This window comes from Lycorma delicatula, chromosome 4 (genome assembly GCF_047948215.1).
Source record: "Lycorma delicatula isolate Av1 chromosome 4, ASM4794821v1, whole genome shotgun sequence".
NCBI classification, from domain to species: Eukaryota; Metazoa; Arthropoda; class Insecta; order Hemiptera; family Fulgoridae; genus Lycorma; species Lycorma delicatula.
In genome coordinates this window covers 99,787,938-99,813,314 of record NC_134458.1, presented here as the reverse complement: position 1 = coordinate 99,813,314, position 25,377 = coordinate 99,787,938, and the positions used below count along the sequence as shown (strand labels likewise).

The window sequence follows — 25,377 nt, the reverse complement described above, 5'->3', positions numbered from 1 at the left end:
CCATATTGAGAATTTATGAAAATTGTTAGTAAAATTTCTGTACTTTTTTTTAATTTCACAGCAAAAAATAAAAATAAATTAAATTAAAAATTTCTTTTTAATCACTAAAATAGCAATTAATATTTTTGTATTTAGTTTAAATATCGCTTTTTTGTTTCTGAAAATGTGCCAAAAGTTCATATTCAAACATGTATTTTATAATTTACTAGGGTTTTATATTCACTTGTTTAAAAAATAAAGTTATTTAAAGTAAGGTGAATCTTTTTGATACTCACTGTAAAACACCTCATTTAAAAAGCAGTGATAAATCTGTCTATTATATAATTATTTCATTTATCTGTGATCAGTAAATATGTTTGATAAAATTATGTTGTTATGAACAATCTCTCCTGAAGACCGTTAACATGTTGTGGTAGATTTTAAAGCGAGATTGGACTGTATGTTCATAGGTGATAATGAAGACAACGCCTTGTTGCATGCTGAATAATGGTTTAATGAATTGTCGTCTTGACATTTAATGAAATGAATTATAATGTAACGTATAACTTGACATATAAAAATAAAAAATATAAAATTAAATACAACATTAAAGCTAACGTTCATCCGAACAAAGAATGGAGTCCATCTGGAGTAAGAGTATGATGTGACCGCCTTGGATCAGATTCGAGTGCCGAATGAATAAGTCCCTACCTCATAATGACCACTCCCTGTGGCATTATGATTTAGGACATGGCATGATCAGATCACCTGACCAAGTTTGCCGTGGAGACTCTAGCCCTCGCTAGGTAGCAGCACCCGATGGAAAAGTGGAACATAACTTATGTATAATGAAGTATATTATAATTTTTATAAGTACATTACATTATTAATTGTATGCTTGTATACATAACCTATTATTAAATTTTAAAAAATGAGAAAAGCTAAACACAATTTAAGTTACAAAAAATTAAAAATTTAATGTTAGATGGATATTTCAATTACTAAACAATTATGCGTAGAAACGAAGGAAATACAGTACTGAAGTTTAGTTTCTTTTTTTTAGTTAAATTTTTTACCAGTTTTTGAATTTATTTTTAATAACTGTTCAACATATTTCTTTGTTTATATTTTTATCTAGTGTAATTAATTTAGCATTTATAATAATGTTATGTTTTGCAATGTTAAATTAATGCAATTGAAGGGTTTAATTGGACTATAATCCATTTCTAAAAAATAATTAACCACATTTATTAAAGTGATTTCTAACTTACATTAATTATAAAAAGCAATTTGTTACAACAATCAAACATAAACTAAAACTTTTATCTTCATGGCTCACATAAGAGCATAAGTAGGCTGGTGCATAGCTGTGGTGTTGGTGTTTGAGCTGTGGGAAGGGAATGGACTCTTCAGATGCCTTTGCATTCATGTCTCTCTGGTCAGTAGTGTTGCATCAGAGAAAGAGGTTCCATCATCGGTTGCGCAACGTATTATCGAGTTTCGCATAAATGAGGCAGTCGCAATCCAAAATTTTGGTTGACATGAAAACATGTCCATCAGCTGGAAAAGTCCTTGTAATTGTCTTTTAGGATTGGAAGGGCATATTACTAGTTGATCTTAGTGAACGTCGAGCTGTGAATGCTGCATACTACTGCCATCTCTTGGGATAAAGCAATAGCCATCTACAGGAACAAATGATGTCACCTAATCAGAGATGTATTCTCATCACAAACAGTGCCAAGCCTCACACAGCTGCTAGGACTTGGGATAAACTAGACAAAATTTACTGGGAAACCTTAGAACATCCCTGTGCTGTCCAGATTTATCTCCCTGCAATTTCCTTTTGTTTGGGGCATTGATGGAGGCACTTACAGAACTTCAATTCCAGAGCAACAATGAAACAGAAGAGTTCACGTGCAATTGGCTTCTGACATGTTCTCAAACTTCGAATGAAGAATGGATCCACAAGCTCATATAAATTAGGAAAAATGTTTAGAAGTTCACAGACACTACACAGAAATGCAATAGATATGTTTTGTATTTTTATTCTATACTAATAAATTTTTAAAACAAAAGTTTGTATTATGTTTGTCCTAGTATATACAGCACTTTCATATTTATAAACTTTGAACAATCACTGTATCTAATGGTTGTAAAAGCTACAAAAATATTTTTGGGTAATGTTTAGCAGGTTTCTTGATTTGGAGTCCTTAAATATGTCCATGTATTTTATTCCTGTATTGCGTGCACTATCTACAGCTTGTTACATCTACAGATTATCAGATCACAATGTGTTGAACCTGATGTAACTGAATGATAGTGTTAAAGAGATGTATATAAAATATAACTTGTTTGATGGAACCAAAACTATCAACCTACTGAACAGAAAGTAGTATTAATCATTTGTGCCATTCCACCTCACAGTAATTATTTATATTAATATTTGGGTTTCATTAATATAATAAGGTAAGATATGTATCTGTTAGGTAATTCAATGCGGTTGTGTAGTAAAAAAATAATTAAGTAAATGAAAAATAATAATTAAAAAATATTGTCAAGTTGTCTCTGTAACTTTCTACTTACAAAAGCTTTCACTTAAATTATGTGGAAAAATGTATAGCCTGTAGAAGAATTTCCTCTGTTAGATAAAAGAAATCATCAAGATCTGCGTGTTTGGAAGATTAAGACTTTAGCACATATGTTGAAAGCTTTCTCCTTTTTTGAATTCTGTATTGCGTGCACTATCTACAGCTTGTTACATCTACAGATTATCAGATCACAATGTGTTGAACCTGATGTAACTGAATGATAGTGTTAAAGAGATGTATATAAAATATAACTTGTTTGATGGAACCAAAACTATCAACCTACTGAACAGAAAGTAGTATTAATCATTTGTGCCATTCCACCTCACAATAATTATTTATATTAATATTTGGGTTTCATTAATATAATAAGGTAAGATATGTATCTGTTAGGTAATTCAATGCGCTTGTGCAGTAAAAAAATAATTAGGTAAATGAAAAATAACAATTAAAAAATATTGTCAAGTTGTCTCTGTAACTTTCTACAAAAGCTTTCACTTAAATTATGTGGAAAAATGTATAGCCCGTAGAAGAATTTCCTCTGTTAGATAAAAGAAATCATCAAGATCTGCGTGTTTGGAAGATTAAGACTTTAGCACATATGTTGAAAGCTTTCTCCTTTTTTGAATTCAGTTAAAAAAATAAGCTTATAACTATATATTACCAGATTTTACTAGTTTTATAGTAATTTTTATATGTTTGCCTAGTTAAATAATATTAAAATTAATATTACAAAAAGTATTAAAAATATTAAACTCCTGCAATCCTCTTTCTTGGTCCTAATGGAATTCCATGTTGTTACCAGTAAATTTAAAAATATTGTTTTCTGTCTTCTACATATATTACTTAATTTATCAATTGATCACAATATGTTAAAAAATATGGTTGAAAGTATTTATGGCTTCACCTTTTAACCAAGAGGATAAAAATGGAATATTAAATTGCAAACTTGTCCGTATCGTAAATACAATACATAAGTTGTTAGAAGATGATGTTTAAGTCAAATAAAATTTTGTAGTTATTGTATAGTAAATTTAGGTAAATACAGTATGTGAAGCATAAATAGCCTCTTATTAGTTTTAATTTGTACTTACAACATTTTTGTAATTTTACTACCTAAACAAAAAATTCTGCACACTCCTTAAATATTATTCATTTTATGTAAATACAGATTTTGTGGTATGCTATGTTCCCCTATGTTATATTTAACTTACAGTTACTATTGCAACTTACAGTTAGTTAAGATTAAACAGTTTTATCTCTTGCAGTTAATCAACTTCAGGTGGTGCATAAGGAAAACTGCTCTATTTAATTTATAAAATTTATATTTTAATGATGTTAAAAAATCAATTTGTATAGTTTTATCATTCTCATAGTTGATCTCAGTGTATTTAAAATTATTTTTAGAATAAATATTCATCTAAAAATAGATCTGGAAGATAAAGATGGGGCAGTTACTAATACTGTAGTACATTCTTCATTCCTTTAAAATATAAATCTATAAAATTCTCTATTGCCTTTAAACTACGAGGGTTATTATTTTTTTCAAGGTCCAATCGATCGCGAAATAAAAACCCGTGCAAAAATTGGATGAACCTTTGCGCATATGTGTTGTGCAGCATCTCTAGTATGGCCTTCAATCACGCCGTGTCACTTCGTTTAGTTCTGAACACACAGTTAGCATGTAAACATGTCTACAACAATAGCATCTCCCGCCAAGTGTGAAGTGCGTGCGGTAATCGATTTCTTCAAGCTGAGGGGTGTAATGCAGCTGAAATTCATCGACAAATAAGTAATGTGTACGGTGAAACTTCAATGAGTGACAGCAAAGTGCAACAATGGTGCAGGAACTTAAATGCAGGACGTACAGATGTTCATGATGCAGGCAGTCAGGGAAGGAAACGAGTGTCAACCGATGATTTCGTTGAGCGAGTGGATGAGACAATTCGAGAAAATCGTCGGTTCACAATTTCTGTATTGAGTAATTCGTTTCCTGAAATTTCAAGGTCAGCTCTCTACACCATTGTGAGTGAGAGACTTCAGTACCACAAACTGTGTGCGAGATGGGTTCCCAAGATCCTTGGGAACACAGGCGGCTCCGTTCTATGACGAGGGTATTGGAAAGTTGGTACTACGCTACGACAAATGTCTAAATCGGAGTGGAAAATAGAGAAATAGCGTAACTATATAAGTACTTGTTACAAATAAAAAATTTTTTGTTTTCACTGTGGTTTTAATTTTGTGACTGATTGGACCTTGAAAAAAAAATAACCCTCATAAATAAATTTGTTACTTGGTGGTAAAATTATGGAGAATGTAAGTAAAGTAAAGATTGTTTATGGTAGCTCTTTTTAATTATAATTATACCATTACTTGAGGTTGATATAAAATTTATTTCCTTTGGTAAAAATTTTAAATGACCACAATTGCTTGTGATAGTTTATTGTCTGATCAAATCTGTAATCGTATTAGTTATTGTCATCTTACTTTATGTCATTAAGTAGGAAAAATTCAATATGGCTTTGTACCGTAACATCCATGTGTGTAAAAAAGAATGACTGTAACTGTCGACAAATCACAAGTCAGTTTTAAATTTCAACTCTTAAATCAAGTTCTGATTTCACCAATCTGTTTTTTTCTTAAATTTAATTCCTTAGTAAATTTATAATAAAATGTTAATTTTATATTTTTGTTACTTGTAATTATATGTAGATAGATCACCAAATTGTAGATATAATATTGAATAACAGTTTGATAAGATATTACCAGTTATGTTTATTTTATCAAACAGTTTATTTTCAATAAACTGTTTTATAATAGAAAACATATCCAACTAAAAGTACAGAAATTTTTAAAAATAGATAGAAAATGGAAATGTACAAGGTTGTACGTAGAGTTCTGAGCCTGACACAGAGATGATGCAAGAATGACCAAATGACTATGATATTTGTCAATTATGATGTTTTAGATGGCTTCCCCCCTCTATGAATCATGAGACCTTGCTGATGGTGAGAGGACTGAGTGCTCAGTGATACAGAGTAGCTGGACTGAAGGTGCAACCATATCGGAGTGGTATCTGTTGAGAGCCAGACTAAGGAATAATTCCTGAAAGAGGGCAGCATCTCTTTTAGTAGCTGTTAAGGGCATAGGTCAGGAAGACTTAAACGGCCATATAATCATCACTCAATCTTTTGAGTACTGCACAGCTGAAAACAATGGAAAACTACAGCTGTTTATTTTTCCCCAAAAAATGTAGTTCTCTGCATTTTCATGTAACAGTGATGTTTTCCTTGGTAAACAATTCCAGAGGTAAACTAGTTCCTTGTTTGGATTACGGGTTGGGACTGCTAAGGAAGGCGTTGCCAGAAAATTAAGAAATAACATTCTACGAATCAGATTGTGGAATGTTAGAAGTCTGAAAAAGTTGGTGGCTTAAAAAATTTAAAGAAGGAAATGGGTAGGTTAAATGTAGATGTAGTACAAATTAGTGAGATTCAGTGGGAAGAGCAAAAGACTTTTGGTCAGATGATTTTAGAATAATTAACTGAGCATAAAGGGCAGACAGGAGTAGGTTTTGTAATGAACAAGAAGATAGCGAAGAGGTATTTCAAAAAGCTTAGCAGTAAAAAATCAAAACTTAAGCCAACAATGATTGTTAACATCTATGTGCTTACAAGTGCCCATGATGATGAAGAGGTTGAGTGTGTATACAAAGAAATTAACAAAGCCATTAAACACATAAAAGGGGATGAAAATTTGGTAATGGTTGGAGATTGGAATGCAAGCATCAGAAAAGGCAAGGAAGAAATACTAATACGGACTGTGCAAAAGAAATGAAAGAGGGGACTGACTTATTGAGTTTTGCATGAAATATAAGTTAGTGACTACTAACACCCAGTTTAAAAGAAATAAAATTTAAGAATATACACATGTAAAAAGTCGGGCAATACTGCAAGGTATCAGATAGATTATATAATACGTAAGTAAAGATTTAGAAATCAACTTGTCGATTGCAAAGCATATCCAGGAGCAGACATTGATAGCGACCATAATTTAGTGATAATGAAATGTAGTTTGGGGTTTAAAAACCTGCAGAAAAGGTGTCAGATGAATTGGTGGAATTTAGAGAAGCTTGAGGAAGAGGAGGTATAGAAGATTTTTGAGGAGAACATCGCAAGAAGTCTTAAGTAAAAAACATAAGGTAGAAATATAGAAAAAGAATGGAGAATGTTAAGGAAATTTTTAAATCAGCAGAAGTGAACTTAGGCAGAACAAAGAAAACAGGTGAATTAAAGAAAAGTGTTCAGAAGTGGAAAAAGAAATGATCATTGGTGAAATAGACAGAGCATATAGGGAAGTTAAGGAGAATTTTGTGGTACATAAATTAAAATCTAATAATGTGCTAAACAAAGATGGTATACCGTTTTATAATATGAAAGAAAAGGTCAATAGGTGGGTGGAGTATATTGAAGAGTTATATGGAGGAATTGAATTAGAAACTGTGTTATAGAGGAAGTTAAAGAGGATGAGAAGGGAGATACAATACTAAGATCTGAATTTAAGAGAGCATTAAAAGATTTGAATGGCAGAAAGGCTCCTGGGATAGATGGGATACCTGCAGAGTTACTGTGCAGTGCAGGTGACGAGGCGATACATAGGTTATACAAACTGGTGTGTAGTATTTACAAAAAAGGGAAAGTTCTGTGAGACTTCAAAAAGAGTGTTATTCTCATGATACCAAAGAAAGCAGGAGCAAATAAATGTGAAGAATAATGAACAATTACCTTAACTTAACTACTCATGCAACAGAAATCTTAACTAGAATTATGTACAGAAGAATTGAGAGGAGAGTGGAAGAAGTGTTAGGAGAACACCAATTTGGTTTCAGGAAAAGTGTAGGGACAAGGGAAGCAATTTTAGCTCTCAGATTAATAGTAGAAGGAAGCTTTAAAGAAAAACAAACTAACATACATGGCATTAATAGACTTAAAAAAGGCATTTGATAACTTAGACTGGAATAAAATGTTCAGCATTTTAAAAAAAATCTAGGGTTCAAGTATAGAGATAGAAGAACAATTGCTAACATTTACAGGAACCAAACTGCAACAATAATAATTGAAGAACATAAGAAAAAAGCCGTAATAAAAAAGGGAGTCTGACAAAGATTTTCTCTTCTCACTGTTACTTTTTAATCTTTACATAGAACTAGCAGTTAATAATGTTAAAGAACTCTTTAGATCTGGAGTAACAGTGCAAGGTGAAAAGATAAAGATGTTACGATAGATGATAAAGTAATTCTTGCTGAGAGTAAAAAAGATTTAGAGGAAACAGCGAATGGCATTAATGAAGTCCTGTGTAAGAACTACCACATGAAAATAAACAGGAACAAAAAGATAGTAATGAACTGTAGTAGATAAAGTAGATGGACTACTGAATATAAAAATAGGATGAGAAAAGACTATGGAGGTAGAATAATTTTGTTATTTAAGAAGTAAAATCACTAAAGTTGGACGAAGCAAGAGCGACATGAAAAGCTGAATAGCACAGGCAAAATGAGCTTTCAGTCAGAAATATAATTTGCTTACATCAAAAATTAATTTAAACATCAGGTAAGCATTTTTGAAAGTATATGTTTGGGAGCGTAGCTTTATATGGAAGTGTAACTTAGATGATTGGAGTACGTGAGAGGGAAAGATTAGGAGCTTTTGAAATGCGGTGCTATAGGAAAATGTTAAAAATCAGATGGGTGGATAAGGTGACAAATAAAGAGGTGTTGCGGCAAATGATGAAGGAAGAAGCATTTGGAAAAATATAGCTAAAAGAAAAGACAAGACTTATAGGCCACATCTTAAGGCATCCTGGAGTAGTTGCTTTGATATTGGAGTGACAGGTAGATGGGAAAAATTGTGTAGGCAGACAATGTTTGGAATATGTAAAACAAATTGTTAGGGATGTAGGATGTAGGGTGTAGTATACTGAAATGAAACGACTGACACTAGATAGGGAATCTTGGAGAGCTGCATCAAACCAGTGAAATGACTGAAGACAAAAAAATATGGCATGTTGCAAAGTTTCAAATTCATATGTTTTAGTTGTTTGTTTTTGAAGATCGAGTAAAGCATATAAATTTTGACATCTAAAAAATGGATAATATTTTAGTTCGACCTGTTATAAAGTTCTTTGTTTAAAAAAAAACAAACATACAAAAAGAGTTACACTCCACATTAAAGAATTCTTCCTATTTGTTTAAAACGGTAAAAAAAAAATGTGCTACTGAATTTAACATGGGTTGTGTAGCCATACAAGGTGGTGGTTTAGAACATCCAAAAACAGCTATGATCAACGAAATTGTCACATAAATCCACAATGCTGTATTAAATGAGCGCTAACTGAAGGTATGTGTGAGCTTGCGGTCATTGGAAACACCTGCTGGAAAAGCCATGGCTACAGTATGGTTTTTTAAAATTCTATGGTGTGGTGCTCACAGACTTCCTGGAAAAAGACTGGAGCAATTGAAGAGTGCTTTTCAAGCTAAATGTCCACATCTAGCAAAAAAGAAAATGCTCTTTCACCATGATAATATGTCAGCATGCAACTCACCAGGTTGGTCTAGTGGTGAATGCATCTTCCCAAATCAGCTGATCTGGAAATTGAGAGTTCCAGCATTCAAATCCTAGTAAAGGTAGTTACTTTTGTACAGATTTGAAAACTAGATCGTGGATACTGGTGTTCTTTGGTAACCTCTGGTTCATTTTTCATGAACAGAGGTTGCGTTGTATAATGTTTTTCAGTGCTATTTTTGAGCTGGTGGTTGAGTGTGTACCTTCCCCAGTTGCACAATCTTGTTGTCTGAGAACTGTTACAACAGTTTTGCGCCCTTACTGTTTAGATGATTCTTACACTTTTCATAGGGATTCAGAGGATTTGGCGCACTATTTGTTTGAGCACCTGCCTCTTCGTGGTGAAAAGAGTGGCAACGACTCCTGGTTGCAAGTCCCTGTTATGAGCAAAGGGACCTTTACCCTTAGTCCTGCTCGCCCTCTTTTAGAGCGGGGACCGTAATCTGTAACTATGTGTTGATCTTTGATTTCATACATTTGATCCAGTAGCTGCGAAGAGGTGCAAAGAGTGATAGGAGAATACAGAAGGTCTCCAGCTGCGGGTAGTCTCGCTTGTGGGTGTGTGCCCAACATCTAAGTAGAAGGAATACAACGAGCATTTTTTTTCGTATACTCTTAGGTCAGGGCATCTGTGACCATGACAGATGTTAGTGAGGTAGGCAAGAAGCCTAACTGAAGGAGTGCTCCTTGAACACTGGTCCTGACAATGATAGTTCACAGGTAGATATAGGGGTGACCACCTGGGAGGGTATGAACCAACTTATTGAAGAGTTTTTGCAAGCCGGAGGCAGGCCTGGCAGCTCTGCTCCTTTGGCCCATGATGTTTTGGCAGAACGGGGTGGCTTGTCTTCCTATTTAGTGAATCCCAAGTATACTAGTGCTGCTACCAAGAGGAGATTATTGCCCCGGCCTGAATTCTTCTGTGTGGCTTTCACAGCTCTCATCGAGGAGTTAAAAAATCTTGCCTCATGGCCTGCAGAAGTAGCTGTAGCTCAGAAACTGGCCTCAACTCTGATGCAGTCACATAGGTGTGCTGAGGTGGTCAGGGCAGACATGGAACCAGCCAGTCCTCTAAAGAACCTAAGGTTGCATTTGTTAATAGGGCGGAGGGCTTGGCTGTGTCCAGCAGTCAGCTGAAGAAAGACCTCCAGGTTGCCCTTCAGGGTGACTGGAAAGGTCTTAAAATTAGGAACATTAAAGAGATCAGCAAGGGATTAGTTGTGCTAGTGGATGATACGGACACCATTCAGGCGATTAGAGATTCCACGGCGGTTAAGCGATTGAATGTGAAAATAGACCCGAAGAGAACACGTAGACTGTTTATTGTAGTCTATGATATTGACCATAACCTGACCGATGAAGATGTCTTGTCCCTCATTAGGAAGCAGAACACTGATTTGGATGAAGCCGCCTTCCAGCGGAACTGCAGGTTGGTCTTTAAAACAGGAAGGCATGATACCAGAAATATCATGGAGTCTTTGAGGTAAAATTTTGTCTCAGACAAAATTAAAATTATTAAAATGTCTCAGACGTAAATTTTTGAAAAAGACCAGAACTTTCTGGTCTTTTTCAAAAATTTACGTCTGCAGGCAGACTATTTATTGATTTAGGGTTCTGCCAAGAGTACATGGATGTCTAAAGATGTTTCAAGTGCTGCAGATATGGTCACAGGGCTAAATTATGTAAGTTTGCATATTTTTGTGAGGAGGGCCACAAACGTGACGATTGTTTGCATAGGTCCGAGGCTCCAGCCTGTGTTAACTGTAAGAGGTTGCACAAGAATCACGAACACCCAGTTGTTAGTAAGGAGTGTGGCTTTAATGTGAGGGCCGTTGCGCTGTACTTTAATTCCTTAGATGGTTACGTTCAGTAAACTAAATGCCCAGGGTGTTTATGTAGTCCAGGTTGAGTTAGGTGAAATTGTAGAGAGATGGAGACTCGATGTTGTCCTTCTGCATCACCCATATGTAATTAGGGGTGATCTGCCAGGCTTTTACAGCTGGAAAAAGTTTTGTATAGGGCATATTTGTATGTCTGCTATTCTGTGCAGGAAGTCGCTTGATAGTGTCTTTATACAGCAGGTTTCTGACACGCATCATGTTGTGGTCAGACTTGCCATTGGTGGACAGAACCTTACAGTTGTTAGTTCATATTTCCAATACAGGGATCCCATTGAGGAACACCTAGCGAGATGGGATAGGATCCTTCATATTTTGGGCAATGGTCCAATCCTTATTGGTGTAGATGTAATGCGCAGTCGCTTTTCTGGCACAGTGGGATCACTGATCATGACGGTGGCCTAATTGACAGTTTCATCACGCAGCACAATTTTGATATCTTTAATGTTGCAGACCAGTTGGCTACTTACATCGCTATGGTTAACGGATGATGAGCCTTTTCAGGTACAAATATTGACATGACCAATGGTAGGGACAACCCTGGCAGGGTCCTTAACTGGTCTGTGGTCAATGTCTGTTCTAGCGATCATCTGTTGATACTATTCAAAATTGTGGATGTGCTGCGCGATGGCCACGAGGGATACTTTTCTGTTTACCGGGGGGCGCTTCCTGCATAGGAAGCCGGACTGGCCAAAATTCTCCTCTTTATTGGAGTCCAGACTGGAGATTTTTTTCAAGAACTTGATGGCCTGCCATTAGATGTCCTGGCAGAAAATTTTGCTTTTGTGGTGGTGGCGGCGGCTGAAACCACCATTCCTAGAGGAACTGGCCGGGAACGTATATCTGGTTGGTGGTCTTGGAATCTGATAGCAATGAAGCAGTCTGTGGATCGACTCAGAAGGGCTGCGCAACGAGAGGGTGATCCTGATTGGTGTGCAGTCCGAACTGCAGAGTGAGGACTAGGTACTTTCACAGCATTAGGTCCTCCAAGTGTAATAATTCCTGGCATTCCTTTATTCAGGAGCAAGGGAATAGAGACCCTTGGAGCATTGTGTATGGAGCCCTTGTACATAAGTGCAGGAAAGATGTCCTCCTGGCAGCTTTATCAACCTACAAGGGTGTGGTAATTGATGAGGACCGTGTACTTATTATTTTGCTGAATGATTTGCTTCCGGATGACACTATGGTGGGTGAGGTTTCATACCACCGGCGTGTCAGCAGGAAGTCGCCATTTTCGAGACCGACATACAGTCTTCTGAGATCACTGAGGTGGAAGTGCACCAGGTGATCTGTAGCATGGCATGGCACAAGGTCCCCGGATATGATTGTATCACAGTGGAGCTCCTCATCCGAGCGCTTCCAGTGGTTGTTAGTCCTCTTACTAGAATATATAATAGGTTGCTCTTTGCCGGCCACTTTCCGGCATGTTGGAAGCATGTAGACTTGGTGTTGTTCAAAGGTGGCAACAAAGATCCTACTGTTAGTTCTTACCATCCACTAATGCTCTTGCCCGTGATTGGCAAGGTTTTAGAGAAGGTCCTATATTTACATATTACTATTAGATTGGCCACTGATCATTTGCTAATAGACAACCAGTATGATTTCCGACCGGGCAAGAGCACTAAAGATGCCATACTAAAGGTGAAAGATAGAGCTTCCTTCCAGTCCATTTAAATATGTATTAGGAATCTTTCTGGACATATCTGGGGCATTTAACAACTTATGGTGGCCCTCTGCCCTGTTTCAGATGCAGAAGCGTGAGTGTACATGAAAGAAGTGCTCTCAAGTTATTTCAGCCATCGGACTGTTTCCTTGCGTGATGGCGGCTTGGAAGTTCGTAAGACCTTAACTAAAGCTTGCCCTCAGGGCAGTGTTCTGAGTCCCCTTCTTTTGATCATAGAATTCGATTCTGTGTTGCATTTAAGGTTGCCATGTGGTTGTCGTGTCATCGCTTATGCTGACGACACGCTGCTACTGATTGAAGGGGATTCGCATAACAAGGTAGAATTCCGAGCTGCTTGTGCTTGTGAGACACTCCGACTGTGGAATCTTCAACATAAGATGATTTTCAGCCCAGAGAAAACCACAATGATATTGCTTAAGGGCCGATTGGTTGCTTCCCGACGAATCTGAGTTCGGATGGCTGGTCTCCCCATTCGGTACGTTACGACTCAAAAATACCTGGGTGTTATACTTGATGAGAATTTTTGGTTCAAGGGACATTACAGTATGTAGCAAAAAAGGCCGATAATGCTTTTTATTGAATCCGTAGAGTCGTTCATCCCGATTGGGTGTTGAATTACCGTACCATGTGTGTCCTTTACAAAGGTGTCAGCGAAGCTATTATGCTGTATGCTGCGCCTGTCAGTTCACTGCATGGCTTTTAGGTATTGCGCGAACATTTTGCTGCGGGCCTAGCGACTCTTCTTGCTGACTCTTCTTGTTATAGGCGGTTACAGAACAGTCTCGCAGGAGGCAGTTTGTGTTATACCCGGAGTCATAAATATATATCTTGGCTAATGAGCGTAAGGAAGCTACATTTGCAAGGTAAATAGACGTCAGAACAAAACCAGGAGATTGAAGACCGGGGCCTTGCGTCTTGGCAGGTCAGGTGGGTTGAGTCCCCCACAGGTTGCTACACGTATGTTATATTTCCTATAGTGTCTAATTTAGGTGCAATTTGATGGGTCTCACCAATCTGTATATCACACAGTTTTTCTCTGGGCTTGTTGCCTTTTGGGCGAGTTTGGCTAGGTTTTGTTTGGTGGATTTGAGTTAATGCCCGGATTACGGGACTGATGGTACGTGGACCACGTCCTCTACGTCTGTCCCTGATACAAGGTCGAACGTTCACAAGCCGATAGGGAACTTGATAGAATACATTCCTTTCTGAATCTCCGTACTAACTGGATGATCCGTGAGAAATGGTCCATAGTGGCTCTTTTCTTCGCGTCCTTACAATCTGTAGGTCTGCAGAGGGAGTTTAATCGAGGTAATCGATCGTGGCAGGATCCCGGGTAGCTAGGGTTCTGGCCTAGGCATTGGATTGGTTGGAGGTAGTTACATTGGCATCGTCCCACGGTTACATTGGTGTTGTTTGTGATTCGATTTGGGGCTCCCGCTGGTGGGAATGGCTGCGCTGCTGGTGTATGGTAGCCCGAGCGACCGGGGGCGTGGCTTCCCTCCGCCGGTGGCGGTCCTGATCGTGACTTGGTAATGCCATGTGAGACACCATAATGGGACAGGGTGGGGGTGTGGGGTTTTTCCCTGACTCCTGCACGGATCTGAATGAGGTTGCGTTCCTCTCGTTAGGTGACCTAAACCGGTCGACTTATTAAGTCGACGGGTAAGTCTGAATTTCTGTGTTGTGTGAAACACAGTTTTGATTGGTATGAGTGTAGCACTGATTTAACTTTAAACTCGTTCGTTTTCTGAGGCATTCACAGTCATAAACTGTATTGTCAAATCTGTACTAGGCGCGGGGTATGTGCTTCCGTGGTTTTGGTTAGTTAGTTTGAGTGAATCATGTTAGGTTTGATGTGAAGATGTCCGTTTGAGGCCTACGTGAAGGTGAAATTTGATATGTATTTACTGTTGCAAATGTCTGCTGAGGTATTTACGTCGGTGGCATCCCGACTGAGGCCTGGCTGATGACTGCAAAATGCAATCAGTTAGAAGGTCTAAAGACAACCTCTAGTAAAGCTCCTCAGGGTTTGGAACAGAGGGGGTGGTTTGGCGACCAGGAATGTCACAAAGTGGGTGTCTTCCCCTTATGGGGTTGGTATGGTGTTCTTTGGTGGTTGGGTTTCAATTAACCACACTTTTCAGGAATGGTTGAAGTGAGACTGTACAAGACTACACTTCATTTATACTCATACTTACCTTCTTCATTCATCCTTTGAATTACCTGAACGGTAATTCCCGGAGGCTAAAGAGGAAAAAAAATTTGTCAGCATGCACATCTTGAATTGTTGCTACAAAACTCCATTGTCTATGCTTCAGAGAACTTCCACATGCGCCATTTATACCTGATTTGGCTCCTGGCAATTACTTCCTTTTCCCAAACCTGAAGAAATGGCATACTGGATGAAGATTCACTTCAAATGATGAAATCAAAGCTGAGCAACTGCTTATTTTGCAGAGTTGGAGAAATCATATTATACTGGGGATATTAAAACGTTTTGTTAGTCATTGGTCTAAATGTAATCATTGGTGATTATGTTGAAAAAAATTCTTCAGATTTTTATTTTCTTTGTCAGGCCAGGACCATTCTGCACAGCCCTTGTACATGTGAATAATTAAAACACTATCTTTTGTAAATTATGCTTTTCAAAAAAATAGTAGTCTGCTAATAATTAGGTGTGAACCTGTTATCAGAAAAATAAATATTTTATTAGCTTGAAAGAATTTTTTCATAGTGTAAAATAAATAAATCTTAATAATGTAACATTTATGGCACAAAATTAATTGTACAATACAAAATAGTAACAGCGCAGTATAAATCTGATAACTACTTACAAAGTTTACAATTCCAGATAATCCATTAATTAACTTTTATCAGTCATTTGTGTTGTTTGATATTTTATTTTTTACTGATTTTTACTTCTTATTTATTTTTCAATTAGGAATCCCCAAGAGATATCTTTAGAAGTATTTTAAAAGAAAGAAATCTTTTACACTACTGTTTAGAATAAACTTTGTTTTCTGTTTGTTATTTATTTAGGTTCAAAGTTTTTAGCAGAGACTTATCAAATGTTACTTGAATTCACGAAATTTGAATCGAAATTTGTTGATGAATTAAAAAATTGTGAAGAAAGATTAAATGCTGCAAAGGAAATATTTTCCAGGTAAACAAACATGAAATTTTTGTCAAAAAAATACTGTCAATAATACTTTGTAATTCTGTTTCTGTTGCTATATAATTTTCAATCTTTGGTAATATGTGTAATTTGAATAAGGTGCAATAAAAGTAGTATGAAACTAGGTCTACAAAAACCACTTCATTTAAATCTAGCAACTGTTAACTCGGATAAAGTCCTTTTATACGTTGCTACACCACACTCAACACTATTTCCATTGTGAAAATATTCTGAGGAAGTCCTGCTCTTCAAGTTGGTCAAGTTCCTTTGACTTGTTCCAGGTTTTTGTGTATATTAAAAAGAAAAAAAATGTGTTTGGCAAGGCGGGGAGGAAGGTGTAGATCAACAACATATTGAGCCAAAGAACTCGTTTCGTATGATGTATGAATGGGTGCATTGTTATGATTTGTCCAAGTAGGAGCCTGTTCAAAGTATTGCAATAATTCAACTGCTAGTTTTCAATTATTGTATATTCCTTGTGGTCACGTAAAGCACTCGGTAGTGTCAGAGTGAGTCTTCACTAACCAGCCCCTTTGAGATATCTTGCGAGTAATGAAAAATGATAAAAGTGGAGATTAATTTTTCACATTAAGATTCATTAAAATGTTGCATAAAAAGTATCGTCTACATATTTTTGCAAGCTTGTGTAGACTCTTTTATATCTTCATGTTTCAAACAAAATTTTATCATACAAACCCATTTTCTCCAGCCTGGTTTAAAATAAAACTAATTTTAAGAACACTTAAAAGGAAATAAATTAAAGTAATATACAGTTCCTTTTAACATGCAGTGTCTAGCGGAGTCTCCATCTTTATTATGACCTTTTCTTTAAATATATCTGAGGATCCATTTTAAAAAAAGTTGTGAAAAATTAAATAATATCTACAAGCAGTTAACTCAAGATTTATAGACATTTTTATTTTGAATGGGGTTCTCTGTTTTGAATTGATGTGTTGCCTGTATAATTTTTTTTATAGAAATAATATTACTTCTTTGAAAGCGACTATTATCAGGTATTAATACTATTCTAAAATAAAAATTACTATCATTTTTTCAGAACGTCTAAGGCTGTGGAGTGTGCAGAAGATCGAAAGAAGATGCTTGCTAAGATTGAATTATTACAACAGAAAAAAGCATGGCTTCGGTACTGTCAAAAAAAGGACAATTTAATAAAGGTATTTTGTGGTATCAACAATTCGCTTGATTCTTAACTAAAATTAAAATTAAGATTTAACAGTCCCTTGATTTTTTATTGTTTATTAATGATTTGCCTCAAAAATTTTGAATCGTTCATTATACATTTTGCAGATGATATAACTGAAACTATTGTCTGTAAGATAATTATTTGAAAGGATTTAAAGATTCTATGTTAGCAGTTCAAAAAATTGTTCACTGGATGGATTGCAACTATCTAACTTTAAATATAAATAAAACTGCTGCTGTTGTTAATTGTGTGGATAGAATTCCCATTAATGATAATGATAGTATTTCTGCTGCCTGTAAAGTGATTTTCTGGGCGTTTTATTATGTGATAAATTCTCTTAGGATGATCAAATTGATTTCAAATGCAACAAAGTCAAACCATACTGTTTTGCTTTAAAGCATCTTAATGAAACACTAAGCTTGCCATGTCATTATTAAATATTTACTAAACTTGCATGCATTCCTATCTGAAGTATATTATCTCATGGGTCTTCCACAAAAAGGTAAAATGAGTTTTCAAGATAGAAAAACTAAATCAATTCATTGTTTAGCGCCTATAAGTATGAATTGTGTAGGTTGATATTTAAAATCTAAACTTATCCATGTTTTTTTTTATTTTTATGAATGTATAATTTTTGCTGTTAAATATATATATATATTTAATAGATGGTATTGATAGATGTAGCTGCTGATAGTAGTCAAATCTTTATTATTAGTTTATCAAAAATCTTTTGGTAATTAATGTTAAATTATTGTATTCAGTGCTATCAGTTTAAAACAGATTGGAGTCAGTTAATGATGATGCTTGTTTGAGATGTTCATTAATTAATCTTAAAAAAACAGAAAACCCTAAACCTTAATCAAACAAGACAACAGAATTGTTTTCATGTAATTCAACACAGTACATTGGCTTAACTAGAAACAACCTTATGCTTCCAATACCAGTTTTAATAAATTACTGAACCATTTTAAAAACTCTTAGCACCAGTTTATTGAAGTATAATTAAAGTATTTGCTTTTGAAGAAACAATATTATTCTTGTCAGTTAAATAATACTAATTAAAAATTGAAAAAAAAACGTATTTTCTGCATCCCATGCAACATACATCAAATTACGTGTGTTAAAATAATTTTCATTTATGCCTTCTGAATTGTGAATTATTTTGTAGTTGTTTTTTTTTAGTATTACTTACTGTATGTTCATATTTTAAATAATTAATAAGATGTTTAATCATGGTTTCCTTTGATCTATTCCAGAAAATACTGAGGCATTTCCTTCTTTTATCCATGGAGTAGCATATTTACACATTCCTGGTGTGATGTATGTAATATGTTACTTATGTATAGATCAAGATAAAGTATTAATTTTATTTAACCCATAATTTATATAATGTGGTATTCATAGATGTAGCTAGTGATAGTAGTCAAAACTTTTATTATTAATTTATCAAAAACCTTTTGATAATTGATGTCAAATTATTGTATTCAGTGCTATTAGTTTAAAACAGATAGGAGTCAGTTAATGATGAGGCTTGTTTGAGATGTTCATTAATTAATTTATAATCTTTTTGTGAAAAGTGAATGAGAGTATGCATTTCTGGTGGTGGTAACAACAACATGGCAAAATTTCAATCGTTTCATGTTATGAAGATTTTGAAATAAATCACTTTAAAGATTAGGAGGAGTGCAAATATTTTGCTGTTTGTTAAGGAATTAGATTGTGGAAATGAAAAAGAAGTTTTATTGTTCAGATCATAATATAGTGACTGAATATGCATAAATGGGTGTGATGTTAAGACCAAAGATAGTAATACCAAAAATTGTTTGAATATGGATAATTTTATAAATATAAAAACGGTTATAATTTTTATTTTCTGCAGAATAGAAAATTGAAGAAAAACAAAGAAATTGAGTTGAAAAAAGTGAGAAAACATGCAGAACCATTCATAAATGAGATTGATAAACTTAAAAAGTTATTAAAAGAAGTTGACGAGAAAATAGCAAGATATGTAAGTATATCTTTTTAATAGGTAATTAATTAAGATTTTTGTTTATAAGTAATTGAAAAAAGTTGGATTTCAGATATTGGTTTAGTAGCTCAGCAAATAACAAGCTCTCAAGTTACTGAGAGCAATATTATTTATTTGTAATTATATTATTTATTTTGTTATTATGTGAGGTGTGTGAGAAAAGAAATGAGACGGACTTTTTGCGTACTAAAGTTTTTATTTTTTTCAAACAATATTATCCCCTTCAAAGTAGTTTTCTTGGGCAGCTATACACCGGTGGAGTTGTTGTTCCCACTCTTTTTAGCAGCGCTGGAAGGCTTCAACTGGTTGGTCACAGTCTTTTGAATGTTCTTCAGAGTTCCAAAATGACGTCCTTTTAAGACATGTTTCGGGAAAAGGAAAAAGTCAGACTTAAATCAGGTGAATAGGGGGGGGGGGGTTGAGAAACCGTAGAAATGCATTTTGAGGTCAGAAATTCTGTGATGGAAATGGCTGTGTGACATGGGGCATTGTCATGATGAAGCATCCACTTGTCTGCAATGTCTGGTATCACGCAAATCACTCTTTTCCTGAGCCTTTCGAGGACACCTTTGTAAAACACTTGGCTGACAGTTTGCTCTGGAGGAACAAATTCTTTGTGCACGATACCCCTACTGTCAAAAAAGCAAGTCAGTATGGTTTTGATCTTTGATTTGCTCATTCGACAATTTTTCGGTCGAGGAGATGATGAAGTGTGCCACTCTTCACTTTGCCGCCTTGTTTCAAGATCATACTCAAATATCCAGGATTCATCACCTGTGATCACACGATTGAAGAATTCTTAGTCATTATCAATCCTCTCAAGAAGATCAACGCACTTTTTTCTTCGATTGTCCTTCTGTTCTGTTGTGAGGTTTTTCGGCACCAATTTCGCACAAACCGTTCGCATGTACAAATCGTCTGTCAAAATTTTATATACGGTAAAAGTGTTTAAATTTAACTGTTCACTTATCATCCTTATTGTTAAACGATGGTCTGACCTCACAAGAACCCTCACACGCTCAACGTTTTTGTCAGATTTTGAAGTTCTCCCTAAGCGAGGTTGATCTTTGACGTGTTCTCGGCCTTTCAAAAATGGTTTGTGCCAGCGGAATACTTGTGTTCTTGATAAGCAATGTTGTTCCCCATAGGCCTGTTTCAACTTTTCAAAGGTCACACTCGTGGATCCCCTAAGTTTAACACAAAACTTGATTGCACAACATTGCTCTAAATTCCGATGCTCCATTTTCGTCACGTAACTTCACTGATGGCGCTGTCAAAAATAATGTGTTTGCTGAACGGAGTTGAAACTCGTACTGAGCATTTGGAAGGGATGAACAAACCAGTCTAGCACAGACCGGTAGACACAGCATTGTCAGACCGCTCGCAGTGTTACCAATCTCATTACTTTTCTCACACACCTCGTATTATCTTGTAATTGGTTGTGGAAACTATAATTCAGCAATTTATATTGTCCAATCCCAGGTGGAAATTCTTAACATTATTCATTGAAGATAGTGAACCCTTGTGCCTAAAGAACAAAGGTACCATTAAAATTGAATTATAATAAAATGTCTATACTTTTAAGTGAATTGTGCTAATTTCCTGCATGATTACAGAACAGCTGCAGTTACTGTTAGTGACTATGAACTTGTGTAAGATGGTAAATTATGTTTCTTACGATGTGATAGAAATTTGAATTGTGTGGAAGTTGTTACATTTCATATTGATCAATGTGCTGATAAAAATTTTGTGAACTTAATTCTTTACCATTTGCCATGCACTAGTAAGAATCTGTAAATGAGTACAAAAATAGTGGGTAAATATTATGAAGTGTGTTAAAAAAAAGATTGAACTTTATAATAGCATGCCTAGCAGTACATAGAGCATATTCCACAAGTAACTCTGGTTAGCAACAAGACAAGTCTGGCTACTCTGTAGACTTGGGTATCAGCAGATTCATGGCAATTTTCAGAAGCTTATTACATTTTTGACACTTCATGCTACCATTGTTAGTTTACCAGCTCTAACAGTTGGAATAAATATGTGTACTAAACTCTCATCAAATTTTTAAAAAAGATCTTGAAGAACAACATGTTTGTGGGAAATTTTGTTTTAAATTTAGTGAAATCTTTACAGGGACATTTAAAATGGTTCATCAAAGATTTGGGAAAGACTGTGTGATTGCTGTATTATAAATTGTTAAATCATTTTAAATTGTAACATTAATACAGTTCAACCATGCCAGTGATAATAAAAGTTTCTTGAAAAACATTCTAACTGGAGATGAGCTACGACTATGATGCAAAAAAAGATACAGTTGTTACCAAAATGATAAAAAAATGTATGTGTCAGTCAGACATAAAGGAAATGATTTTTTTTTGAGTGGAAAGGCTTAGCACATTATGAATTCATTCAACGTAGTCAGACAGTAAACAAGAAGTTCTACATGAAAGTTTTATGGCTTTAGAGGGATGCTGTACTCAGAAAGAGGTCTAAGCTGTGAGAACACCAGAGTTGGATATTGCACCAGCCTGTGCATCACTTCTTATCTGCCATTATCTGGCAAAACATGAGACATTCGTTATACCTCACCCACCCTTCTACCCAGATTTGGCCGCAGCAGACTTTTTCATATTTCCCAAATTAAAAGAAACCGTAAAAGGACATCATTTTTAAACTGCCAAAAAGATTGAGGAAAGTAATTATACAACAGCTGTGCGCCATCTCTGAAATGTGTTGCCAGGAAATTTTCCGAGAATGGAAGAAACATTGGGAGCATTGTGTTGTCTGTTACAGGGAACTACTTTGAAAGGACAAGCCTGTATAATTTTTGTGTTAGATGTTGATGATAATAATATTAATAGTAATATAATGTAACTTGTTATTATTACAAAAGTTTACTCTTTTGCAGTCTTTTTTAGAACACATCTTTACACACGAAGTCAAAACATATCACTCATTCTAAAAATAGTAATTATATAAAAATGTTTATAGTCATTTTATTTTAGAATTAATTGTGTTTCCTTTAAGAAAAAATATAAATGTATCACTGTGAATTATACTTGTCAGGTCAAACATTTAAAGCAATATTTACAAGGCAATGCGCTGATGTGATTGATGATTTATTAAAAGAACATTCTTAAATCTAAGATCCTAATTAAATTTGAATATAATTTGTCTATATTTTTAATAGTTTAAATGATTCATTAAAACTTTCTGATGTAGTATCTGGTTTAAATTGAGTTCAGTAAAAAAATAATGTTCACTGTTATATATCTTTTTATATAGAAAATTGCTGAAAATGAAGAAATGGGCAAGTTTAGGTCACTGTTACAGTCGATTCAACATTGGGATGCGAAGATTCTTCTTCTTAAAGCCGATTTTAAAATTAAAGTTAAAGAGAATGACAGAAGACTTTGTGATATTGCAAATTTGAAAAATGCTATTGAAGAATTAAATTTTAAAATTGAAGCTCTCCAAGGTATAATAAAGTGTAGTTTACTGGAAATTGTTTATATTTATATTAATGATAAGGTTTTTTCTATTTTTCTCCTAAAATTTAATTATCATATAATGCCACTTAAGTTTGAAATCTGGCCATAAGTCAGACAATAAAATTTTTCAAAGAGAACCTAATATGTACTCCCCTTGCATAGGTCGATCACAACCAATTTTTTTTTTGTGACTTCCATTTCATTTCTTTTTTACACTTTGCCTCTTCATTATGTAATGTACAGCCTTTTTGTATCCCATCACCATAATCTTGTTAGGAAAAAGATATTATTCTTCTTACTTCAATTTAACATACTTTATTTTTGGAGGGATTTATTTTATATCTTGTCTTATCATATCTAGGACGTCAGTTTTTAAATTTGCAAAGCTTTAGAAAGGGTACATCTCGCCCCCCCCCCCCCCTAGGGGAGAAGATCCGCCTCGTAGCGTGACTCCAGTTGACTCGTAGATCCAAAACAGAGTTTACTCTCTCGAGTTCCCTAGTAACTCTGGTATGCTCAGCTTCGTACCGGGGACATATATGTAGGACACGGTCCACGGTGTCATCGACCCTACAGTCCGGACAGAAGCCAGAATCAACCAACCTGAACCTAGCCAATTTATCCCTAAAGGCACCATGTCCGGAGAGGAATTGTGTCGTGTGCCGATTGAGGGATACCCAGCTAACCGCTCGCAACTCTCTAACATTAGGAAATATACCATAAATAAGTGTTAAATAAGTGTTCCACCTCTCTTGCCAAGAGTCAAAACCTTGGTCTTCGATCTCACGCATATGCCCAGAAGTAAGAAGGCCTCCCTTCTTTGCAACATACCGCTAGCTACATTCGGTAGCTGAAATATCCACAGGTTTGATGCCCGCGATCACAGTCACTGCCTCTCGCGAGACAGTCCTGTAACCGCCAACAACCGCTAATAAAAGAAGACGCTGGGCTCGTAATAGAATGGCCCTATAACATTGGTACCGCAAACAATGAGCCCAGACGGGCGCAGCGTACAACATAATGGTCTCGCAAACACCTTTGTAAAGAATCCGCATGGTACGGAAATTCAACCCCCAATCGGGATGGACCACTCTACGGACGTCGAAGAAAGCATCAACTGCCTTCTTCGCCATATACTGCAGGTGCTCCTTGAAGAGAAGCCTCTCATCAAGGATAACACCCAGATACTTTTGAAGAGTGACATACCTAATTGAACGACCGTCCATCACAACCCGCAGATGACGAGTTGCAGCTAGACAACCCTTCAAAAAATCATAGTGGTTTTCTCCGCACTGAAAACCATCTTATGCTGAAGACTCCAAACCGCAAAACCCTACGTGCCTGTGCCGCTCTGAGCTCAATCTCAGCACGCGAACCACCCTCAACCAGCAGCAGCCCGTCGTCGGCATAAGCCACAACGAGACAGCCACCGGGCAAACGTAGCTGCATGAGAGAGTCAAACTCGATGGTCCAGACGAGTGGACCTAATACACTGCCCTGTGGACATCCTTTTGACGGTCTTTCCTACTTGCGAACTGCCGTCACGAAGGACAACAGTTCTTTCGCTGAAGTAACTCGAGAGAGTCCTAATTTCATCCCGCGTGCAACCACAGTTCTGCAATTGAAACAAGGCAGAGGTCCACCACAAGTTATTAAATGCCCCGGATATGTCCAAGAAGACACCGAGTACATATTTGTACTCACTGCCTGAAGCCAGATCCAGGACCCTAAGAATCACGTCCTCTGTACTCTTACCGGATCTAAAGCCATACTGGTCGTCCATCAGCATGTGATTCGAAGTCAGCCTACTATTGATGCGGAGGTAAACCTTCTTGAAAACCTTTCCAACAACTGGCAAGAGCGTCAGAGGACGGTAAGAAGAACTGACGGTGGGGTCCTTGTCGCCACCTTTGAACAATAACTTCAAAATTCCACGCTTCCAGCAAGCCGGGAAATACCCAGCAAATAAACACCTATTGAACACCCTAGTCAATGGGCTAAGAATTACAGGCAGGGTGTGAACAAGGAGCTCCACCGTAATACCATCATATCCGGGGGCTTTGTTCCTAGCCAGACTACAGATTACTTGGCGGACTTCCGCCTCAGTAATCTCCGAAGACACAGAGTCTGTATTGAAATCCACAACCGCCGCTCGAACTCTCCGGTGATACGAGGTCTCACCAACCTCGGTATCATCGGGGAGCAGATCGTCCATCAGAAGAGATAGAACACAATCCTTCTCAACTACAATGCCGTCTTGGGTCGAGAGAGCCGACAGAAGACTGTCCTTTTTCCGCTTTTGACCAAGTACTCGATAAACAATACCCCAAGGGTCCTTATTCCCTTGCTCTTGAACAAAAGAGCGCCAGGAATCTCGCTTATAAGTCCTAATTCTATGAAAATACTCGTTCCTTTTCTGACGATACTTTGCAAACAAGGCCTTGTGCCGGTCAGGATCACGCGCACGCTGTGCGGCTCTCCTGAGTCGGCCCACGGCCTGTTTTATCGCAGTCAAGTCCCAAGATCACCAACCAGCTACTCTCTCTCGTCCCGTACTCCGAGGGATTGAGAGTTCTGCGGCTTCAACCACCTCAGAAGAGAAATTCTCTGCCAGGTTATCTAGAGGGACCTCGTCCAGTGTACGAGCGAACACCCGCATCCTGGCCGCAAGAATGTTAGAAAACTTGGGCCAATCCGCCCGCCTGTGCA

The 25,377-nt window shown here is 36.4% G+C and overlaps 1 protein-coding gene across 3 annotated transcripts in view; it reads left to right on the top strand.

Moving 5' to 3' along the window:
• Positions 1–25,377, top strand: part of SMC5 (structural maintenance of chromosomes 5) — a 128,846-nt gene that overhangs the window by 33,498 nt on the left and 69,971 nt on the right. For all 3 annotated transcript variants that reach the window (XM_075363793.1, XM_075363792.1, XM_075363794.1), the window contains 4 exons: positions 15,806–15,929; positions 16,999–17,116; positions 19,025–19,153; positions 22,463–22,655. In XM_075363793.1, the coding sequence (XP_075219908.1) occupies positions 15,806–15,929; positions 16,999–17,116; positions 19,025–19,153; positions 22,463–22,655 (564 nt within the window). The remainder of the gene's footprint in view (positions 1–15,805; positions 15,930–16,998; positions 17,117–19,024; positions 19,154–22,462; positions 22,656–25,377) is intronic.